Source organism: Ornithodoros turicata, chromosome 1 (genome assembly GCF_037126465.1).
Source record: "Ornithodoros turicata isolate Travis chromosome 1, ASM3712646v1, whole genome shotgun sequence".
NCBI lineage: Eukaryota > Metazoa > Arthropoda > Arachnida > Ixodida > Argasidae > Ornithodoros > Ornithodoros turicata.
The window spans coordinates 225,453,002-225,472,185 of record NC_088201.1 but is presented as its reverse complement, the minus strand read 5'-3'; the positions used below and the strand labels follow the sequence as shown (position 1 = coordinate 225,472,185).

The following is a 19,184-nucleotide window of genomic DNA, read 5'->3' as shown; positions in this document are numbered from 1 at the left end:
TTCAAAGGCGTCTACGTAAGTTAGCGCGCGACCGCTGGCGGAACTTCCCTGCATTTTTGTCACCCCGTACACCGATGTCTCGTATATGGACCGTGCTCAGGGGGCTGTCTGCCCCAGTTGCTCAGCGGAACCCATTCCTATCCTTATCACTAGCTTCCGGGCGCTCAGTTCTGCAGATCGCTGAAGAGTAGTGCGCACGTCTCACCACGCTCTCAGCCTCTGCGCTGTCTTGTGCACGTGATATCCCTATCGTGCTGGATTCCTCTTCAGACCCTGCCTTGGAGGTACCTTTCTCGCTTGTTGAGCTTGAATCTGCCCTGAGGAATTCCCCCCAACACACTTCGCCTGGAGCTGACCAGGTGACGTGCAAAGCCCTTCGGAGTCTCCCCTTATGTGGGCGTCGGCTCCTCTTGAGGCTCTTTAACAGGACCTGGCGGACAGGTGAAGTTCCACGCGGATGGAAAACTGCAATGGTTGTTCCTCTTCTGAAACCAGGCAGGTCGCCGCATAATATTGATTCCTTTCGCCCGATTGCCCTCACAAGCGCGTTGCTAAGACAATGGAGCGCATGGTTTTCAGCCACTTGAACTGGTACCTGGAAAGCTCGCGCTTTTTTCCTGAGGCGATGGCAGGCTTTCGTCAGGGACGTTCAGCAATTGACAACGTACTCGATCTCGTCGCTGAAGTTCAATTTCCTTCCTCTTTCTTTCTTTCTTTAATTCTTTTCTTTTCTTTTTATTTATTTATTATTTCTTAATTTTCTTTATTTATTTCTGGAATAGCAGGCCGACGTCTCGTTTGGCTGACCTTTCCCCGTTTTTTTTTTTCCTTTTCGTCTAATAAATATACCCCCCCCCCCCAGACTCGTTATTCTGCAGGAATAAGTATTTGTATCCCTCGAGGAACGGCGCCATTTTACCTTATAGACAAGTTTCCGCGGGTGACGCCACAAAGCCGGTGTGGGCACAACAAATTAACAGAGAGACCGGGACAATGAGAATAGTGTGACACAGTTTGCCAGAAATTACCATTCGACAACACCTGAATCAATCTACAATTACATACGGCAATCGGGAGTCGCGTTCGTGTGGTTGCCCACACAACAATAGCGTCTTTTGTTTGTAAACGGAAAGAGGCCTTATAGCCATGTGGTGTAGGAATACAATAGACAGTGACAAGGTCACTCGATGTGCCCCAAATAATCTAGGACCCAACCAAGTTAGGGAGGTTACTTGGCACGACTGTTGGTTCCCGTACGTTGAGCTGTGTCGTCAGTGGAACCAGCAGGATGTGCCACCATGGCCATTCCCACACGAGCATTAAGAAAAAGAAGAAGAAGAAGAAAAAAAAAAGAAAAAGAAACAGAGATAGAGACGACTCTTGCAGGAAGCCAAGCACTTCTTTTTTTTTTTTGCCGTAAAATTGACGCTGTATGTTATTTTGGTATAATCATTCTTCTTAAGAACGGTCAGTCAATACTACAATCATTCCAACAAAGATTTCGCCGCTTGTTATACCTGGGTGTCGTTTTGGCACGTTTGTTAATGCATGTTATTTCGAACTAGAGTATATCGCAGCTGGGATTTTGAGAAGTTATTTCGGGAATATGCTATTTCAGCTCAAAACATTCTTCATGAAACCTGTCCTGAATAACTTCGTGCAGAACTCCCTCGCAGAGCAATGCATCAAACTGACCTAGGCGACGTAGTAATCGAATATAGGCTTTCAAGTAATAAGCAGAGACGTCGCAGGAGCCAAAAGGTTGGTTCCCCCTTATTGGTTGCCAGAAACACGAGACCTCTCCCAATGCCGCTGCTCGTGATGGGGGTCGGCAACATCACAGTAGTGTCCGTTCCGGTGCTATTATCCGTTTTGATATAAGGTGTAATACGCCATAGTCATAATCATGAAATAAAGTGTGTTGTTGTTGCATGTAAAACCTGGATTGCATGTTTATGTTGGTGCAACTAAACCTCAGATGTGTTTATTCAATGTAAATACAATTTTTTTCTTTATTAGATCACGATCAAGGTAACTTGTACAAACTGTCACAATACCCGTACGGAGGGGCCAAATGCTGAACATTTCTATATCAAAATGGTAGTATTTTTTGTGCACAATAATTTTCGTAATGTTGTTCAAGTTTTGCCACCACTGCCGCTAAAGAACCCCACAGACATGACATGCCTCCAGATCATTAGACGAGTCCTGTTGTGCGTCCATTTGTTGCATCTTTGAGCACGAATTCTTGAATGCCGTGGCACCAGGTTGCAGTCAGATGTCCTTTAGTAGAATCCTACCAACACAGGTGTGTGACTATTTCGTCATCTGCAATTAGTAATGGAATGAATAAAACAGCTATCGAGCAACGAAACATGACATAATCACATTCAGACAGTTAAAAAAAGGAAAAAGGAAGAAAGCAAGCAAAGAGGTTCGGTCAAAGGTGCTCTCTCAAAAGTTTTCAGTTTCATCAGGCTTTAGTCCAAACTGGACAATTTGGAACTGCGTTTGTTTTGAAGTGAGCTGTGGCATTGGTGATATAGCGCATGCCGATACAAAACGATAACACGAATGTTTTATGACTACCATTGCGCTTCGCTGTCACAGCGTATGACATTTTGACAGCGATTCGCGTGTTAATTAGGGTCTCATAAGTTGGTCCCGGAGAAGGTTGCAGGTGGAGATTGTTACTGACATTTTTGAGTATAGAACCATACGGCACTTAGGAGGAGGACGTGTTTAAAGGATTCCAAGATGAGTCTCGGGCAGGGTTCGAAACCACAACCTTGTGATCAGTAAGCGGGGACGTGACGAAGTTATCGGAATATGGCTTTTTTTTGTCTCTAATATACAGATGTCGATGGAAGGTACGTACATATTGAAGGATGCACAGAAACAACTGTAATGCATGGCTTTGGTAAATTGATGTGTTGCGGTACAGCCACTGAGCTGAACATTTTTGGTACGCACACATTTATTTTGTTTACATTATTATGTGTATTACATATAGTTTACATGCCAATTACAAAAAACTCGCAATCAACGAAACTGCATCGTGAAAGTCGCGAAGCTGACTATCGCTTTTATAAATTTGGAGCTTAATTGTCTTTCACCTATAAAGTTTTTCACATATTTTAATCGGATCAGTTTTTATCGCGATGAAAAAAACAAATTGGCAGGAAAGGACATATTTGAAATGATAAAGGTGAGGAACAAAGTGTCTCTAAAATGTGCTTACTGCGAGGACTACGAAAAACGTGATAGCACCGATCAACGAGGAGTTTCCACTCGTCGTTCTGCCACTGCCTTTGCCACCAACAGCACTGCCTTTGCCACCTGCATCGCTGCCTTTGCCACCGGCACCACTGCCACTGCCAGCTGCAGACCGACATGTATAATGGTCAGACAACCTTGGCTGAGAATTCAATGGGAAATAATCGAAAACGTAAAGAGTTGTTACGTGTTAGAACGGCACTAATAAGATATGCACGCTGTTTCCATGGTGATAAATACTACAAGAATATACAATGCGGTTCAAGAACGTCCGAACTGGACAGTTGCTGTACCTAGAGTCATAAAATAAGCTTATTTAGTGACTCTAGCTAACTTATTTGATCGTACAACACGCGAGTAAATAAAGACAAATAATCATCAAATCATCAGGAATCCAGAATTAGTAATCGTTATTTTCGGCCACATAATACTTTAGTATGGGAAATCTAATGTAAGAGTATACACCGAAAAAGAAAGTTGGTTGTGCTGCTGCAGGCGTGAGGAGGTCTTTCATTCGACACGAGTTATACGCTTAATTGAGAGGGTGTCCAATAAGCGGACATTACAAATTAGGACAAATTAGTGGACATAAGTCGTGATGTTAAAGTCTATTCCATCTTACCGGGATATCCCATTGTGTTTTAATTTCTTTCTGTTCCTTTGTTAAGTTGTTTCTTTCGAAGCAATGGCACTTTCACACTATATTACCCGTGCTATAAAGTTTGCTACATTGTGGGTAGGTTGCGGGGGCAGTACATCTCCTCATTTTTGTCGCGCATCTTATCACGCAAGGGTTCAGATATTTCTCTGCATGTCTCCGGCCACTTACGCAAATTCACGGCCTCTTGAACCGTTCAGCCGTCGACGGGTCACAGAGAGTTCTCGTAAATCCATCAATATATTTTCACATCTTGAAAAATCGAGTGACTCACCAGCGCCAGGTGGGCTTCCAGCTGTGAAGAAGACAGGCTTGGAATCTGTGGACCCAGCCTTGTTGGTCCCCCTTAGCTTGACACTGCAATGTAATCAGTAACGGTTATCGAGTTCATTATATCTCAGGCATCAGGGGGCGCTCAGGTCGTCCCCGCACTGTTTTGTTATTTTTTATTTTTTTTGCAGTGGTCATCTAAGAACACCTTCGGGAAAAGACGTTCCTCACAGGACGAAGTCCTACAGAAAGATGTCTTGCAGCGGCTACGACACCAGTCAACTTCGTTTTACGCTAAATGGATCAAATAGTTGCCACAACGATGGCAACCTTTGTTAAGAGCATAGCAGAGCTTACGTCTTTTTAGACGTTTTCTTTTCCTTTTTCTTTTACTAGACCTGGATTAGCTTAGGGATGATCATCATCACCGTATTCGTCGTCGTCGTCGTCATCATCATCATCATCATCACGATGGCAGCGGTGCGCACTCTTAATACCTTGCAAAAATGTCGTAGTATAAGCCAGCACCTAACGCCTTTATTCTTGAAGGATTCCCTGTACCTTTCTTTCTTTTCTTTTTTTTCTTTGTTTTCGTTTTTTTTTTATCAAAGGAATAGCAAGTCGGTTTATGCCTGACTAACCTTTCCTCGCTTTTTTTTTTCAATAAACATATCCCCCCCCCCCGTACCTTGGAAGTATGTTCGCGCTTCTCCTAGGGTTACCAATGATATCAAAATATGTATAAATATATATGCACGTTAAGTTGCTTTCGCACTGTATAAATTAGTGGTCAGGTTCGATGGTAACCATTAAGCGCTCTGCCAACGTACATTCAGCAACTACCAAAGGAAAAACAAATAAGGCACATATAGCTTAAAAGATCGCTATGTACGGGCACCTCATTGTTGGGTTACTGTTGATCACATATGGCCATACAAAACACCAATGCTGGATGGGTCCACGCGTTGCCTCGAGTGGATACGGCGACTTCTCGAACTGAGCGTCCCTCCCTCAATATCCCTGTCAATTTTCCTTAATTTGAGTAAATTCGGCACGCTCTTCACATTCGCGGGGTACAAAAGTGACCTTTGCTTAGAAAATATCCGAGTTCGCAAAAATTTACATAATTAAACTGACGTTCATGACATGCACATCAGGAGGTGGCAAAAACCTATAGTAAGAACAAATATCGTTGCCGGCATGATTCTAGGCGGTGTAGTTGCTTTATTATAATTCAATGACACGTTTTCTGGGACACTCTGTATACCGCTACCGGGAACCCCGTAAGCTACCGCGTCTACCGCACCCAATCAATTAACACCTAAGATTCTGAGTAACGTACGCTGTCATATTGGTTCCGGTAGGTAATGGTAACTTAACGGTGACGTTACCAACTGTACTATATAGAGTCAATGAGGCAGTGTACGAAGGCGACAGGCGTGTCGCTATCCCTTACACCCATGGCGCAGGTGCCGGACCTGATATTTCAACGTAACATCTTGATCGATGTAACGATGTCCCCTGTAAGTCCAATGTAGCTTCCTACATGCGATACATCAAGGGAACGAAGAAGGAATCTCACGCTTTCGCCCCATAATCTCCAGGCACTAGGTAGAGCAATAGACGATTTTAAAAAGGTGCGCGCGCCACCAAGCGCGCGGCGCAAAGCAGCATGGGAACTTTGAGCGACACTGCTCGGTCGCCTGCTTCGGGTATGGTTTACCTCGTCTGACGCTGCTGCTCCGCACACCAGGAATGTTGTTCATCGTCTTATACCTCCACCTCTGGCCGCCTCGTAAGGCTTTACGGCGCTTTAAGTTCCCATGAGTCTTTGCATGCGATCCCAATGAAGGCTTCTGAGGGATCTAATACCTCTGTCAGACGGGCACATATACGGCCCTTAAAGTTACGGCATTAAGGAATGGCCGTAAGTTACATACGGCCCTAAGCTCTGTTGAGCTGCCAGACGGTATCCGTGAAGGCATTTTGTCGATGATGTCTACGTCAATAAACAAGTTTCTGAACGTTGAATGTAATGTAGCGAAATCACGCTTTTTCTTACTGAAAGTACACGAAAATATTTGATGTATTTTCAAAATACAACAGCAAACTATATTTGCTTTTAAGTGCCTTGGATATTTTTTTGAGTGGCATCTGACTTTTTGGATGCAGACGACACGGTGCGATGCCGCGTGCAGTGGTTCGAGGGTGTAACTACAAACGAAGCACTTGTACAGATGGGATAACAAGCGAAGCAAAGTGCAAAAACGACGGAAAAACACGAAAAAAAAAGATGACAGTATTACGTCGGGTAAAAAGCATTTTATTTCGAATTGAATTAAATGTGCTAAATCCTGTTTATGGTGTGCTTGGTAACGAGGCTTGGGCAGTTTCGATGGAATGCCGTAGACTGTCTTGCGGGAACGCCGTTGCCCTTCTACCTCACCTCTGTCGCAAAGGCCTTATTGCTGACCGTCTGGCAGGAAGTTAATGACAATATGCATTTACGGCCGTGACCGTTAAGGCCGTACATGTGCCCGTCTGACAGGGGTATTAGGCTGTTGCTGTTTTGTGGTTTATCTTTGAAGCGTGATGTGGGAAGGGTAACGCTTGTCCCATCCTGCAGTTGGCGATACAAGGTCTGTTGGTGCAAGTTCAAAGGGAAGCTTACCCGTACTTGACGCCAGGCGTCAGTGGTCCATTGCATATACGGTCACCGCATTCTTCTTCTTCTTGGAATCCTAACACGCATGTCTGCGTAGGATATTTCAATTGACAACCTGAATTCAACTCTGAAAAAGGACAGGTAGAAGAATGTTGCACTATACCAAGCACCTCTGAAAATAATCAGGACATGAATGAATGAATAAATGAAAAATTCAAAATCGAGTGACGGGAGGGGGAGGGGGATTTATTAGAACAAAGAAAAAAGGAGGAAAGGTCAGCCAAACAGGACGTCGACTTGCTATTCCGCAAAGAAAAAACAAAAATAAATGAAAGAAGAATAAATTAAATAAAAAGAAAAACCTATTAGGACATAAAGAATAAAGCGACGACTTCTTGCAGTTGAGAATATTTACCCTCCTGGGTTTTCAAGACACACACTGCCGCACCTTTGTGCATGTGTTGGACAATTGATGAGAAATTGTCTCGCCAATGTGTGTTTTTCTTTCATCAAATACCTTCAGCACACTCTATCATTTTGCCCAAAAGTGACCGTCGGGCCCTTGTCCGTGCTATCTCTGCAGACGAGATGAGATCACATTGGCTGCATGACGTGACACCATACAGGCTCTGCTCCACGCAGTGGGTCCGTCTCTCTCTCTCTCTCTGTCGTTTCCTCGACATCTAGACATCTCTTCTACACCGTATGCGGCTGAATATTGCATTTACCCCCAGTTATGAGGCAGCGCCTTGGCCCTGCACCATCGGACCTGCTGACCTGCACCACCTATACTTATGGACCGCCTTGTCTGCCAGCGGGAGCGCGAGATCTTGCAGCACGGAATGCATGCAATCGACCACCGCCCCTTTACCATAGGCAAGGTGCTGGGCCCCTGGTCCAGTAGCGTTCATATGGACCAAGGTGTCCGTCACCTTTGGGATTTCCTGTCATCAACGGGCCTCTCCACCCTGCTTTGATCACCTGAATCCTCATCTCCATTATCATCTCTCACTATCTACAAATGGCAGCTTGCCAAATGGCTACAAATGGCTGCCCGGCACCAGCTTCATCTCATCATCTTCTCTTTATGTGAGTGTGCGTGTGTCTCTCTAACAGCGTTTCACACCCATTCATAGCAAATATGCAGGAGAGAACATCAACCACGATTTTTATCAGTTTCTTGAGAATGAGTTAGAATACAATTCAACTACACCTACCGTCGTCACTTCCGGCATTGTAACACTTGATGGGTGAGTGCGAATGGGCTGCTTTCCACGTGACTGGCTGCTCGCACTTATCTGCTCAAGAACAATACAGAACCACTTGCTTAGGCTTTTATACTGGTACAGGTATACCACAGCACTTGTACTTTGAAAGAAAACAGCTATGCTAATAGGACAGTACAATGCCTTTCTGTGTTTTTTGAATGTAAGTGACGTAGAATTGAAGTAGTTGAAGGTAATTAAGAGTAAGAGGTAAGAGGTAATTAAAGGAGTACAGAGGGCCATCCAAAAAAATTTCAGACTAAGACATCTGATGAAAGTGTGTGTGTCATTATACCGAATAGCACGAAATGTTTTGATGTGTGCAATTTGTTTCCCAGAAAAGAACTCACATAAACATAGCTCCGCGCCTTCACCCTTAACTCGCCACTCCAGCTATAACGAGGATGAGGAGGTATGATGCCACGTCACCGATGACGGCATAAGGAGACTGGTTCTGGTTTGCCGGTCAGTGGGGGTCAGCGCCTTGTCCCTTTGCCGCCGTAAACCTGTTTTGCCAGTTTTCTAGGAGAATTGGGAATAGAAGGAGCGGCCGAAGCATTACCGAGCAAGGAGAAAGGCTTTATCGGAACTCCGAACAGCCGAGTAGCAGACGACAGCGGAGTAGCAGACAACATTTCTCTAGGCCAATCAGCGAGCGTTCTCCTTATAGCGTCAGCGCGAGGTTCCAGGCAGATCACAGGCTGGTTCTGCTCTTCACCACCGTTGCGCACGGTCGCTTTTTGCGGCGTATTTTAAATTCAATTTCTGCGATAATTATGACTCCGTAGTGTAAATTTCTTCGCATGGTGCATCTTACTGGCCTTCTTAACAGTTTTATAGGAAGAAAACTGGGTGTTAAAAAAATTAAAAAATATATATAGAGGTGACGAAAGGTACATATATGTAATTAAGAGAGAGATTAAATGAAATTAAAGATTACAGAAGCTGCCGCAGGTAATTATATAATTGAAGGTAATTAAAATCAGTTAATCAGAAAATGAGAGTAATTAGAGCAAGTAAACGTAATTCAAGGGAATTCAATGAAATTCAAGATTACCTCAAGTGAACTATGGTTACCTTCGGCAACTAAATGATAATTAAAGGGTAATTGAAAGTAATCGAGGCTGATTAAAGGTTAATTAAATAGACTCACATATCGTAATTGAAAGTGTCGAACCGGAAGTCAAGTATATATCGGAGATGGACATACAGAAGTCAGGTTAGACCGCGAATGCATACAAGAAGTCAAGTATAGACCGGAACCGCTACATCGCCAGTTGTGTTATACGTCTCTCTTTCTTCTCAAACTGAAAGAAATGTTACCTCAATCATGCCATGGTGCATTGCGGCCCTGACCGGCGGTGCGAGTTTTGGGGGACAATTTGTATATCATTTGAGTGACCATTCCATACCTTGCACTGGGTATACGACACAGCACCGATAAATTTCCTTGAACGAGGTTCGAGGTGACGACATCCTTTACATCCATAGGCGCACTGGGACATTGTTTCGTGCGGACTAGCATCCTCTTCGCTCCAGTGTGTCAGGTCATGTAACACGATTGAAAGCGACCACTTGATGAGCCCATGGTTTCGGTAGGTGTCAGTTGTCACATGTCTCTCTCTTGTTATTTTTTTTTACTTGTCGTTCTTTACAGCAACACGAGAACACTATTGCTTGACGTTGGCAATGTGTCCCTGAGGTTGGGGGAGCAGCATAAGACAAGTTGCCAGAGACATGTGTTGCCAATGTCAAGTATACACCAGCTTGCTCGCATTTTACTTAGAACTATGTGCAACTATTTGCTTGTTGCCGTCTTTCTTCTTCGTGGGTTCGGGGTGGGGCGTGGGGGCTGCCCCGGGTTGGTGCGTTAAGTCTAGCGTCAATCGACAACTCGCAGAGCGCAGTCGACACCACCTAGAGAAAGAAAGCCTACTCACTCGTCGATGTGACGTAACAACTAAGAGTCAGCCAATCAGGATCGTGTTTCTAACGACTGTGGCCAATCAAGAACGTGCTTTCAGCCGTCTTTGCCACGGAGAGGAGCTACCGTTGTCTGCGAGTGATGATTGAATCTCCTCGCGTACTAAGGGGGAAAACTCAAAAATACAGCTCAAAACGGTCGCATATTTTTCTCAAGAATGATTGAAAGCGTGTTGCTCTTTTCGTCTGCAGATTCGCGTCTACAGGTTCCAAGTTGGCTGCGATCATTTCCGCGTTCTTGAATTCGCAAGAACGGCGATTCGCAGTAGCAGACGAATTCTGGTTATAAATGTGTTCACGTAGCGAAGGAGGGAGAGGAGGTAATACGCCTCCTGCCTTCTGAATCTAGGTGGCGTTGGCGCAGCCTGCGTCTTCGGGGGACAAACATATTGTGAGGCATGACTTGAGGTTGATAATATGATAAAATAGCATACACACTGACTATAGCTAGTGGACGAAGCCCATGATGAAACAAGCCTGAGCATAGGGGCTCGTCATGTATTTTCGTGTAACCCATATGCTCATGCTTGTTTCATCATTGATGGATCATAGAATTGCTCACCTATTACCGTGTCCTGTGCCACGAGTATACGGAGTTCGTTGATAGGCCCGTTGGCATCGCTGAAGATATGGTACGGAAATTCAATCTTCTGCTGAGTCTTATTCAGAAGGGATGAATCCACCAGTTTGATTTCTGTAGTCGGTGCTGGAGGAACTAGATATACATAGAGTTCCCGGTAAATTATGAGACGCATATTTCATCATGACGCATCGGAGAGGAATGGTCAAGAAAAAAATAGTTCCAACAACAATAGATGATGACGATGAGATGGAGTGTTTCACCGCGGTGGTGCGGTACCCTACCCCATTTATTGCAATTGGAACATTATATGAAGATGATGGAGGAAGGATGAAAATACGAGAAACAATTAAAGAGTCTGGAGCAATCCAGTGGACGACAGGAAATCCACGAACAGGTGAAGAACCCGACGATGGAGCACAGGGTCGTCATAGGGGCCAATGAGTAGAGGTGAGTGCGGGTAGGCAAACTTGGACCCACACCCGCACGGTACTCGCGCGTAAGTGGCCCGCACCCGCAAAAATTTTATCTGGGCGACCCGCACCCGCAGTGCTGCCTGTATACCCGTATAGGGACCCGCAGGGGGAAGTGTTCCTCGTCCACTCTACCGCTGTTTCTATTTTAAAACAATGGAAATTCTGAGTGTTGGCTACGTGTCTCGGACGGCTTCAATCGTATGCCAATGAAACTGCAACAGAGAGCCATATATGTCTGCATTAACAACCAAAACTCGCCCGCCAGCACTTGCCTGCTGCAGTCTAGCACATGGATTTATACGACCAACGACATAGGGCAGTGCTGAGCCCACGTGTGACAGAGCTGAATATGGCAAGCGCATCACACAGTACCCGCCTTTGTGGCCAGTGGAGTGCACATTCCATAAGAATGTTCTGTGGTGGAACAAATCCTTGTGCCACAGCATCTGATCATGCACTTGAATTGTGGGGTGAAAGCCACATTGAGGCGGAGTCTACGCAGGAGGGAGATAAAATGGCGTAATAAACTGGCAGGGAAAGAAAACGACAAACTTGGGTCTACCGAATACATGCGAGAAAATAGTTCTGTGGTGTTATACGTCCTGTCAAAAACATCACAGTTATAACTACACTATAAGACAAAATGAGTAATTTTAGACATTTGAGGACCGCATACCAGACAGACTGCGTTGCACCAACCACTAGTCCACGGAGATTTACGCGAGGTTTAGGGACCGTTTGCAGTGCTGCGGAGGAAAGCTTTAGGGTCATCTGGAGATTAAGACAGGGAGGTATTGCACTCTATAGGAGACTAGAAGTTGTAATTGTTTCTCAATTTACCCCGTTTTTCTTAGACTGGCTGTTAGGGTAGTGGTATGGTCGTGACACGGCGGATTGACCCTTTTCACACTCGCGTCGTATCCTGGCGGCTCTCCAGCGAAACACGATCGGCGCGCGCCGCAGCACAGCCGGCTGGCGCCATCTATTGAATATGTAGGGAACCCTCTTCGACGCCATCAAGGCCACAAAGCCTGTGCAGAAGCGTTGTGAAAAGGTCCATTACTCTAGCAGACGACAGTGTATGACGCCTTATGCCGCGGCACAAGAGAACGCATGACTGTGTAACCACCAATTTCATTAGGTTTTCACAGCACTTTGTGTTTGATATCTCGGTTTCAAAGTCATGTAAACGTTACAGGTTACGAAAACATTGTCCAGAAGTGCGCATGAATAATCTTACCTGCGATGTCCGTGGTCTTCGTCTCAATTAGGAACTCTCGTGTCTCCTTTGCTTGGCTTGTGCTGGTGTAGAAGTATCTCATAGCTACCGTTATATTGTACGCCGTCGAGGGCTCGAGGTGGTGGAGGACTATGGGTCCTTCAGTGCTAGGAGGTATCCAGCGTTTCGGTTCTCCGCTTTCCTTTGCATACGAGACCACGTAAGAATAACTCCCTTTGCGCTCACATTCTTCTTCAGGGGAGAAGCGCGGCGGAATGAGAGTGATGTAAACAGCCGCAGCGATGTGCTTGACATCCTTAAGGAGTTCGGGAACTGCAAGGAAGGTTGTTAAAAGCCTGTACAAGCTGTGGTCTATAGATTCACACCCTAGATTGCCAACTCCGTGGCATGACACGCTCGGGATGTGAAGGTCTTTCTGATAAGTCTTCCCACATATTCGGCGTTAAATAACGTTATGAATATTAAGAACGGCGACCGAGCCCATTGTAGCGGTCCTACAACACTTTCACGTATTACAGTCACGTCCCGATTACCTGGACACCTCTGGAGTCCTCCCTTTTAGTCCGGATATGGAATTTCCAGATAACTGAACCGAGCAAACTTCGGGGGAAACTCTCCGGGGGAAACTCTCCGGATATGGATAACGAATTCTGGATAACCAGGGATCCGGACAAAATGTCCCCGGACGAGAGGTCCCCAGAGAAAATGTCCACCGACAGGGTGTCCCCGCTGCCGTCCATCAGTGCGAAATGAAACCTACTGTTACACAGTCGTTGCTCGCTGCCGTGACAATATTTAGATGTTTGCATGCTGTCCCGTGGAGATTGGGCGTCCTGGTGCGACTTCTCTCAACGGGATGTAATTGCCTTTTTGTTTTGAAGCCCCAAGCTACCCCCTTGGATATTCCGCGTCCTGGGCAATCTTCTCTTGGAGACGAATTAATTGCCTCCCTGTTAGTGACGTACTGCTTTGTGAATACATACAATGAGACATATCTCAAAAATGAGGAACGTTGCAGTGATTGTGACCTTGAGCTAACTAAGATATTTATTTACAATTATTTACATCTGCAAACGTCTCGCACCACTTCGTGTTCCGTTCCATTCTGGCAACACGTCCCAGAAATTCTTCAAGGGTTTTTCGTGCACTTCTCCCTTTTTCGAGAACAAATAGATAATTCCTATTGGTCACTTGGTGACGTCAGTTGATATAGCAATCACTTGGAGCAGTGACCTGAATATTAGCAGTGACACGCATGGAAGCAGAAATGTGGGGTCTACACCACGCTGTCCTCATCCCATTCCCCCGGGAGGCACTCTATGAGGAGACTTACTTTTCGTTCCCTCAAGGGAACTAATTGCCACCTTGTCCTGCGGCATGCTGCCCGTTGGAGATTGTGCATACTGTTACTGGGCTGACTTCCCTCAATGGGATTTAATTGCCTCCCTTTCCTTTTCCTTGTTTGATTGCCTCCCAGTTCGGTGGAATGCGGCTCCGTTGGGGTGGGGGATATCTTTATTGAAAGAAAAAAAAAAAAACAAGAGAGGGAGCAAAGGTTTGTCCGGCGTAGGACGACTTGCCTTGCTATTCCTTCAAGAAAAACGAAAAGAAAGGAAGTAAAGAAAACACACACAAGCAAAAGGGCCATAGGGGCTGATCGAGAGCCCGCTGGCGCGAAGAAAGCTCAAGAGGGTAGTCGTAACCGGCCCCTGGTTGTGCAGGACCGGGCCGAGCACTGGTGCCAAAGTGACGTGGCCTGAGAAGTTGGCCTAGGACGCACAGCATGCTGCCGCGCGAAGACCCAAACTGAATCCCTCTGCGAGAGAATGGCCCATCACGACGCACAGTCTCCACGGGGTAGCCATGCCGCTGAACAAGACGATTAAATTCCTTTGAGAGAGACGTCGGCCCAGGGCGCACAATCTTGACGACATATCATGCCACCGAACAAGGAGGCAAATAAATCCCCTTGAGAGAAGTCTGGCCAGGACGAACAATCTCCACGGAACAGCATGAAAATAGACATCTATATCGTCACGGAAGTTAGCAACGACAGTGTAACAAGAACCCATTTGGCCACCCTACTGGGCCCTGTAGGGCAGAAGCAATTGACTGTTACCAGATCGCTATTATGCTTCCTAGGTGACTCTGGGCTGCTAGACTGCCTCTGTGCGATCGTGCACTCATGCCCCCCCCCCCCCCCCTGCTGCCCATGTGCCGCTTGCGTCTTTTTCCTTTTCTGTTTCTATTTTGTTCTTTTTTCTTTATTCTTTTTCTTTCTTTTTCTTACAAGGAATAGCAAGTCGACTTCGTCTGGCTGACCTTTCCTTCCTGCCTGTCTTTTTCTTTTCGTAATAAACCCCCCCCCCCCATTTTTAGCTGTCATTTCGCAGTCAGCTGGGAACATTTTGTCCGGGGACTTTTTGTCCTCAGCAGGTTCGTTCCTGGGCATGTAGTACGGATGGGTTATACGATATCGAGTTTTCCTGAATTTCCTGAATTATCTGAATTCCGGATAAGCGAGATGACTCATGTACAAAATGATAACCTGCAAACTATATAGAGTACAGGACCTTTGAAGGAAACACCTCATGGAAGGTCAGGATACGTCACCTAAGCCCTAAAACTTCTATTGTACGTACGACATTTGGCATAGATATCCGCTTCCCGCTTCTGCAACCGTACTTCTACAGACGAGCCCATTGCCACGTAGGCCTGGAACAAGATAAGCAAAACAGTTTTGCTATACACTTCGACGCTGTGCTCCAGAGAATAGATTTTTCTGAAGCACACATATATTATGTGTTGGCTAAAGCGAAATTGTAATTTATTAGCAGCGTACGACCCAACGCCCTGCGCTTTTACACTCACGGATATCTCGGCCAGAGGTGGGTATCCTCAGGAGGGCAAATGAGGGTGAGAGTGTCCTCACCCTTACATCACTCTCACCTCACGCACACTGAGGTGAGGTGAGGTGAAGAAAAAATTGTAAATGGGAAATTGAGTTGAGGTGAGTTGAGGAAAATTTCTCAAAATAGATATTGATGTGAGATGAGGTGAACAAAATGTTTCGAGAGGGAGGTTGTGGTGAGGTGAGGAACATTTTCGAGAATGAGGTTGAGGTGAAGTGAATTGAGGAAAAAATTTTCACAACGACGTTGAGGTGAGGTGAGTGAGGAAAACTTTCCGAAATGGAGATTGAGGTGAGGTGAGGTCTACAAAAAGTTTTGAGACGGAGGTTGAGGAGATGTGGAGCGGCTATTTTCCAATGCGCGATCCCCTAAAAGGGCACCGAGAGCCAGGTTTTTCTGTTACCAAGGGAGCAGAAACGTTTCTGTACTGTGAGTAGAGGCTCTCTACACTAAAATGTGTTCGCTGTAAGTTCATTAGTTTCAGACTTCCTGCTGAGTCGGATACATGATAGACGTGCCAGATAAGATACACGCAAAAACTTTATTACGTGATGATGGATGGGGAGCTCCATCGCCAGGGGCGATACTCTACCCCATTGTTGAGAGTGATGCGGGAAATAAAATAATCAGCTCCTTCACAATAAGGATCGAAGTCCTGTGGTGTCCAGAAAGATGAAGAGAGCCTTGAGGGCAGAGCGTTGGTGTGCTGGATGTGGCCAGGGACCAACCAATTTTGTGAGAGAGAGGGGGAGGGAGGGAGTCTAGCTCGTTGAGGGATCCGGAGAGTACGGTTCGGGAAGGTTGGTAGTGTGGGCAATGGAGAAGAGTGTGCTCGAGATCTTCAACAGCACCGCAGTGGCTGCAGTGGGAAGAGGCAACTTGTCTCAAGCGGTAGCGCCACTGTGCTGTGAAGGCCATGTCGAGGCACATTCGATGAACTAATGCGGCACCTTGACGAGATATATGTGCTGGCATGCGGAATGCGTGCGCTGGGTCAACTCTGCTCAGCATGCCGGTGGGTAGAATGTCAGCGGTCCGTTGGCGGGTAGCCAGAGGAGTCACGAGGCGTCGAAGTATGGAGCGGCGATCTCCTCTCAGCACTGCAATACGCGTCCGTCTTCGAGAAGAGAGAGCTGCTTCGGTGGCGCTGTCAGCCTGCTCATTGCCTTCGACACCGCAATGGGCGGTAACCCATTGCAGAACGAACCGGTGTCCTGCTTCGTAGACAAGTTTGTAAGCCATTAACACAACCATAACCAACAGTGCGGAGGAGCCTCGTATGCCGGAATCTTCAATTGCTTGCAGCGCAGATGTTGAGTCGGCGAAGATCACCCAATTCCGTGGGGTAAAGCGAACGATGTGCCGCAGAAAGAAAAGTATGGCGTAGAGTTCCGCAGCTGTGGATGAGGTATGATGCCAAATGTGACGTCCTTCAACTACACCTACGGAAGGGATGACGAATGCCAACGCGGACTTGCCATTTCGTGATGCGCCATCGGTGCATGCGGCGGCAGAGGTAAAAAGCTTCGCGTCTACGAGAGCATAAAAGTGGGCTCGAAGGACTTGAGTGGGAACCTGATCTCCGCGGTCCTGGAGGTCAGGAAGACGTGCGAAGGTGCGTGGCACAGGCAGAGACCCAGGGGGCGTTCGGCGGTGTGATGTCCTTGTGTGTGAAGCCAGTGAGAACCTGGCGTGTCCTCTGCGCTACGCGATGGAAATCACTTTCAGGGCGGTATCGAATTTTCCTGAGGAGTGGGTGACGGTGAACGTGCGCACGCAAACGTAGGAAGTGTCGAGCCGTTTCCCGCTCACGGAGGACCTCCACCGGGAGTTCACCAGCTTCAGCTAGGACTTGCCGTGTTTCAGCCATTCTTGGAACTCCAAGGCAGCGACGAAGGCTTCGGGCGAACAGGGTCCGAAGGGTATTTAACGATATTGTGGAAACCTTGTGCAGGACTGGAAGGCTGTATAAAGCACAGTCGCCCTCACCAAAGCCGCGTGAACGGCTAGAAGGGAGCGTTGATAACAGCCCCAGCCTAAAGCCAGAAAGATGTTGAATTGCAGGAAGCCATCGCTGCACTTTGGTTTCAAGGTGCTTAATGTGGCGAGCCAGGCGCAGGTTCGAGTCCAGGACCACGCACAAGTGAATATAGCTTAGGTGCGCTTTATCTGTTTCGCTTAGATTTCAAACCAGGCAAACTAGTCGATTGAGTCACATACATGGTGTGGGACACATGAACAAATCAATATAGTTCCGTGCGCTGTAAGAGCAAGAGGCACGAACCAAGCAAGGTGACGGATCTTAGTTGTGGGGTCACGTAATTTGTTGTCAGGAATCAACCATCGAAGCAGTAAAAAGCCAAGTACAGCGTATACACCTACCCCTCCTAATATTCTTTGATTCCGTGTTAGCGCGGCGAAGCAACAGTCGCTATGAGCGACGCCACGCCTAATTGGAAGAGCAATTATGAAATATAACAAGCAGGTTGAAGTGAGATTAGGTGAATATACGAGGGGTGTTCAAGTCAAACCGGGACTTTCCATTTTGCGCAAAACTAAAATGAACTTACAGGCGAGAAATTAGTTTTATTTTTCAACGTAATCTCCAGCTGCACTAATGCATTTGTACCAGCGTTTCACGAGGGCTTTAATGCCAGCAGCGTAGAAGTCCTTACCGGCGCGTAGCAGCCATGATGCGACCGCATTCTTGACCTCGTCGTCTCAGCTGAAGTGCATGGCAGCCCCCAAGCAACGCCTTCAGTGGCCCGAAGAGATGGAAATCGCTGGGGGCGAGGTCTGTACTGTAAGGGGGATGTGGCAGCAACTCCCAGCCAAGTTCCCGTAAGATGCGCGGCATGCGGGCGTGCATTGTCCCGTATAGGAGGAGGACTCCTCTTGTGATGAGGCGCGGCCGCTTTTGCTTCAGCGCCTTATGCACATCCATGAGAACCTGGCAGTAATATGCACTATTGATGGTGGTACCACTGGGCAGAAAATCAACATGAACAACGCCAGCCTTGTTCCAGAAAACCGTGGCCATGACCTTACCCGCAGACGAGGTACTTCGGAACTTCTTGGGAGCTGGCTAGCCCGGATGCTTCCACTGTTTTGATGCGGGTTTAGACTCAGGAGTGAATGGTGCACAAACATTTCATCGCACGTTATGCTCCGACCAAGGAACGGCTGTCCTTCAGTTGCTTCAATATCGAAACGGAAGTAGCGCGAGCCATTTGTACACTCAGGACACAGAAAGCCCCGGTTTCACTTGAACACCCCTCGTATTTTAGAAAGAAGGTTGAGGTGAGGTGATGTGAGGAAAATAATTTTGAAAGAATGTTGAGGTGAGGTGAGGATATAAAAAAAACGTGTGGTGAGAAAAAAATGTTCTGGAAAGTGTTGAGGTGAGGTGAGTTGAGGAACATTTTTCAGAAACAAATTGAGGTGAAGTGAAGAGAATAATTTTAAACGGAGGTTGAGATGAGGTGAAGTGAGGAACGAATTCCCCCAAAATGAGGTGAGGAAAAACATCTGGGACGAAAATTGAGGTGAGGGCAAATATCGTGAGGGCATTCGCCCGCCTCTGATCTCGGCACAATCTTCCTAACGAGAGTGATCCCTTCTAGATCGCAAAGTAGACTTACCGTTAGTAGGAGAGCTGACCAAATCGAAATCCTATGCATTCTTGCGAGTCTGTTTGCTTCCAAAATAGAACCTGAAGGCAATCGAGCTGCGTAGATTCCAATGTGCCCGGTTTGGCTCCGTTAAAAACACGGCCGAGAGAAACATTAGTGCGAAATGAGCCTTATGAAGCACGCGCGATAGGCGACCGCGATAAGGGCACAAAGATTAGACGGAATAC

At 46.6% G+C, this 19,184-nt stretch overlaps 1 protein-coding gene across 2 annotated transcripts; it reads right to left on the bottom strand.

Moving 5' to 3' along the window:
- Window positions 1-1,992: 1,992 nt before the first annotated feature.
- On the bottom strand, window positions 1,993-19,161 carry LOC135379066 (uncharacterized). Of its 2 annotated transcripts, none has more exons than XM_064612320.1 (9): window positions 18,967-19,161; window positions 15,056-15,128; window positions 12,414-12,725; window positions 10,680-10,832; window positions 8,087-8,167; window positions 6,876-6,996; window positions 4,209-4,291; window positions 3,242-3,339; window positions 1,993-2,328 (listed from the first exon to the last, which is right to left on the bottom strand). In XM_064612320.1, the coding sequence occupies exons 1-9, from the start codon at window positions 19,003-19,005 to the stop codon at window positions 2,317-2,319; spliced, it is 972 nt and encodes a 323-aa protein (XP_064468390.1). In that variant the 5' UTR covers window positions 19,006-19,161; the 3' UTR covers window positions 1,993-2,316. The 2 variants fall into 2 exon arrangements, with proteins under 2 accessions (XP_064468390.1, XP_064468389.1); XM_064612319.1 differs by having other exon boundaries at window positions 3,242-3,381; window positions 18,967-19,160.
- Window positions 19,162-19,184: the final 23 nt, after the last annotated feature.

Excerpts from the sequence above, each read along its gene's own strand:
- LOC135379066 (XM_064612319.1), bottom strand. The coding sequence starts at position 19,005 with ATGCATAGGATTTCGATTTGGTCAGCTCTCCTACTAACG. Across the intron at positions 15,129-18,966 it reads GGTCAGCTCTCCTACTAACG|GCCTACGTGGCAATGGGCTC; the intron begins GTAAGTCTACTT and ends ATCTTGTTCCAG. Across the intron at positions 12,726-15,055 it reads GGATATCTATGCCAAATGTC|TTCCCGAACTCCTTAAGGAT; the intron begins GTACGTACAATA and ends CCTTCCTTGCAG.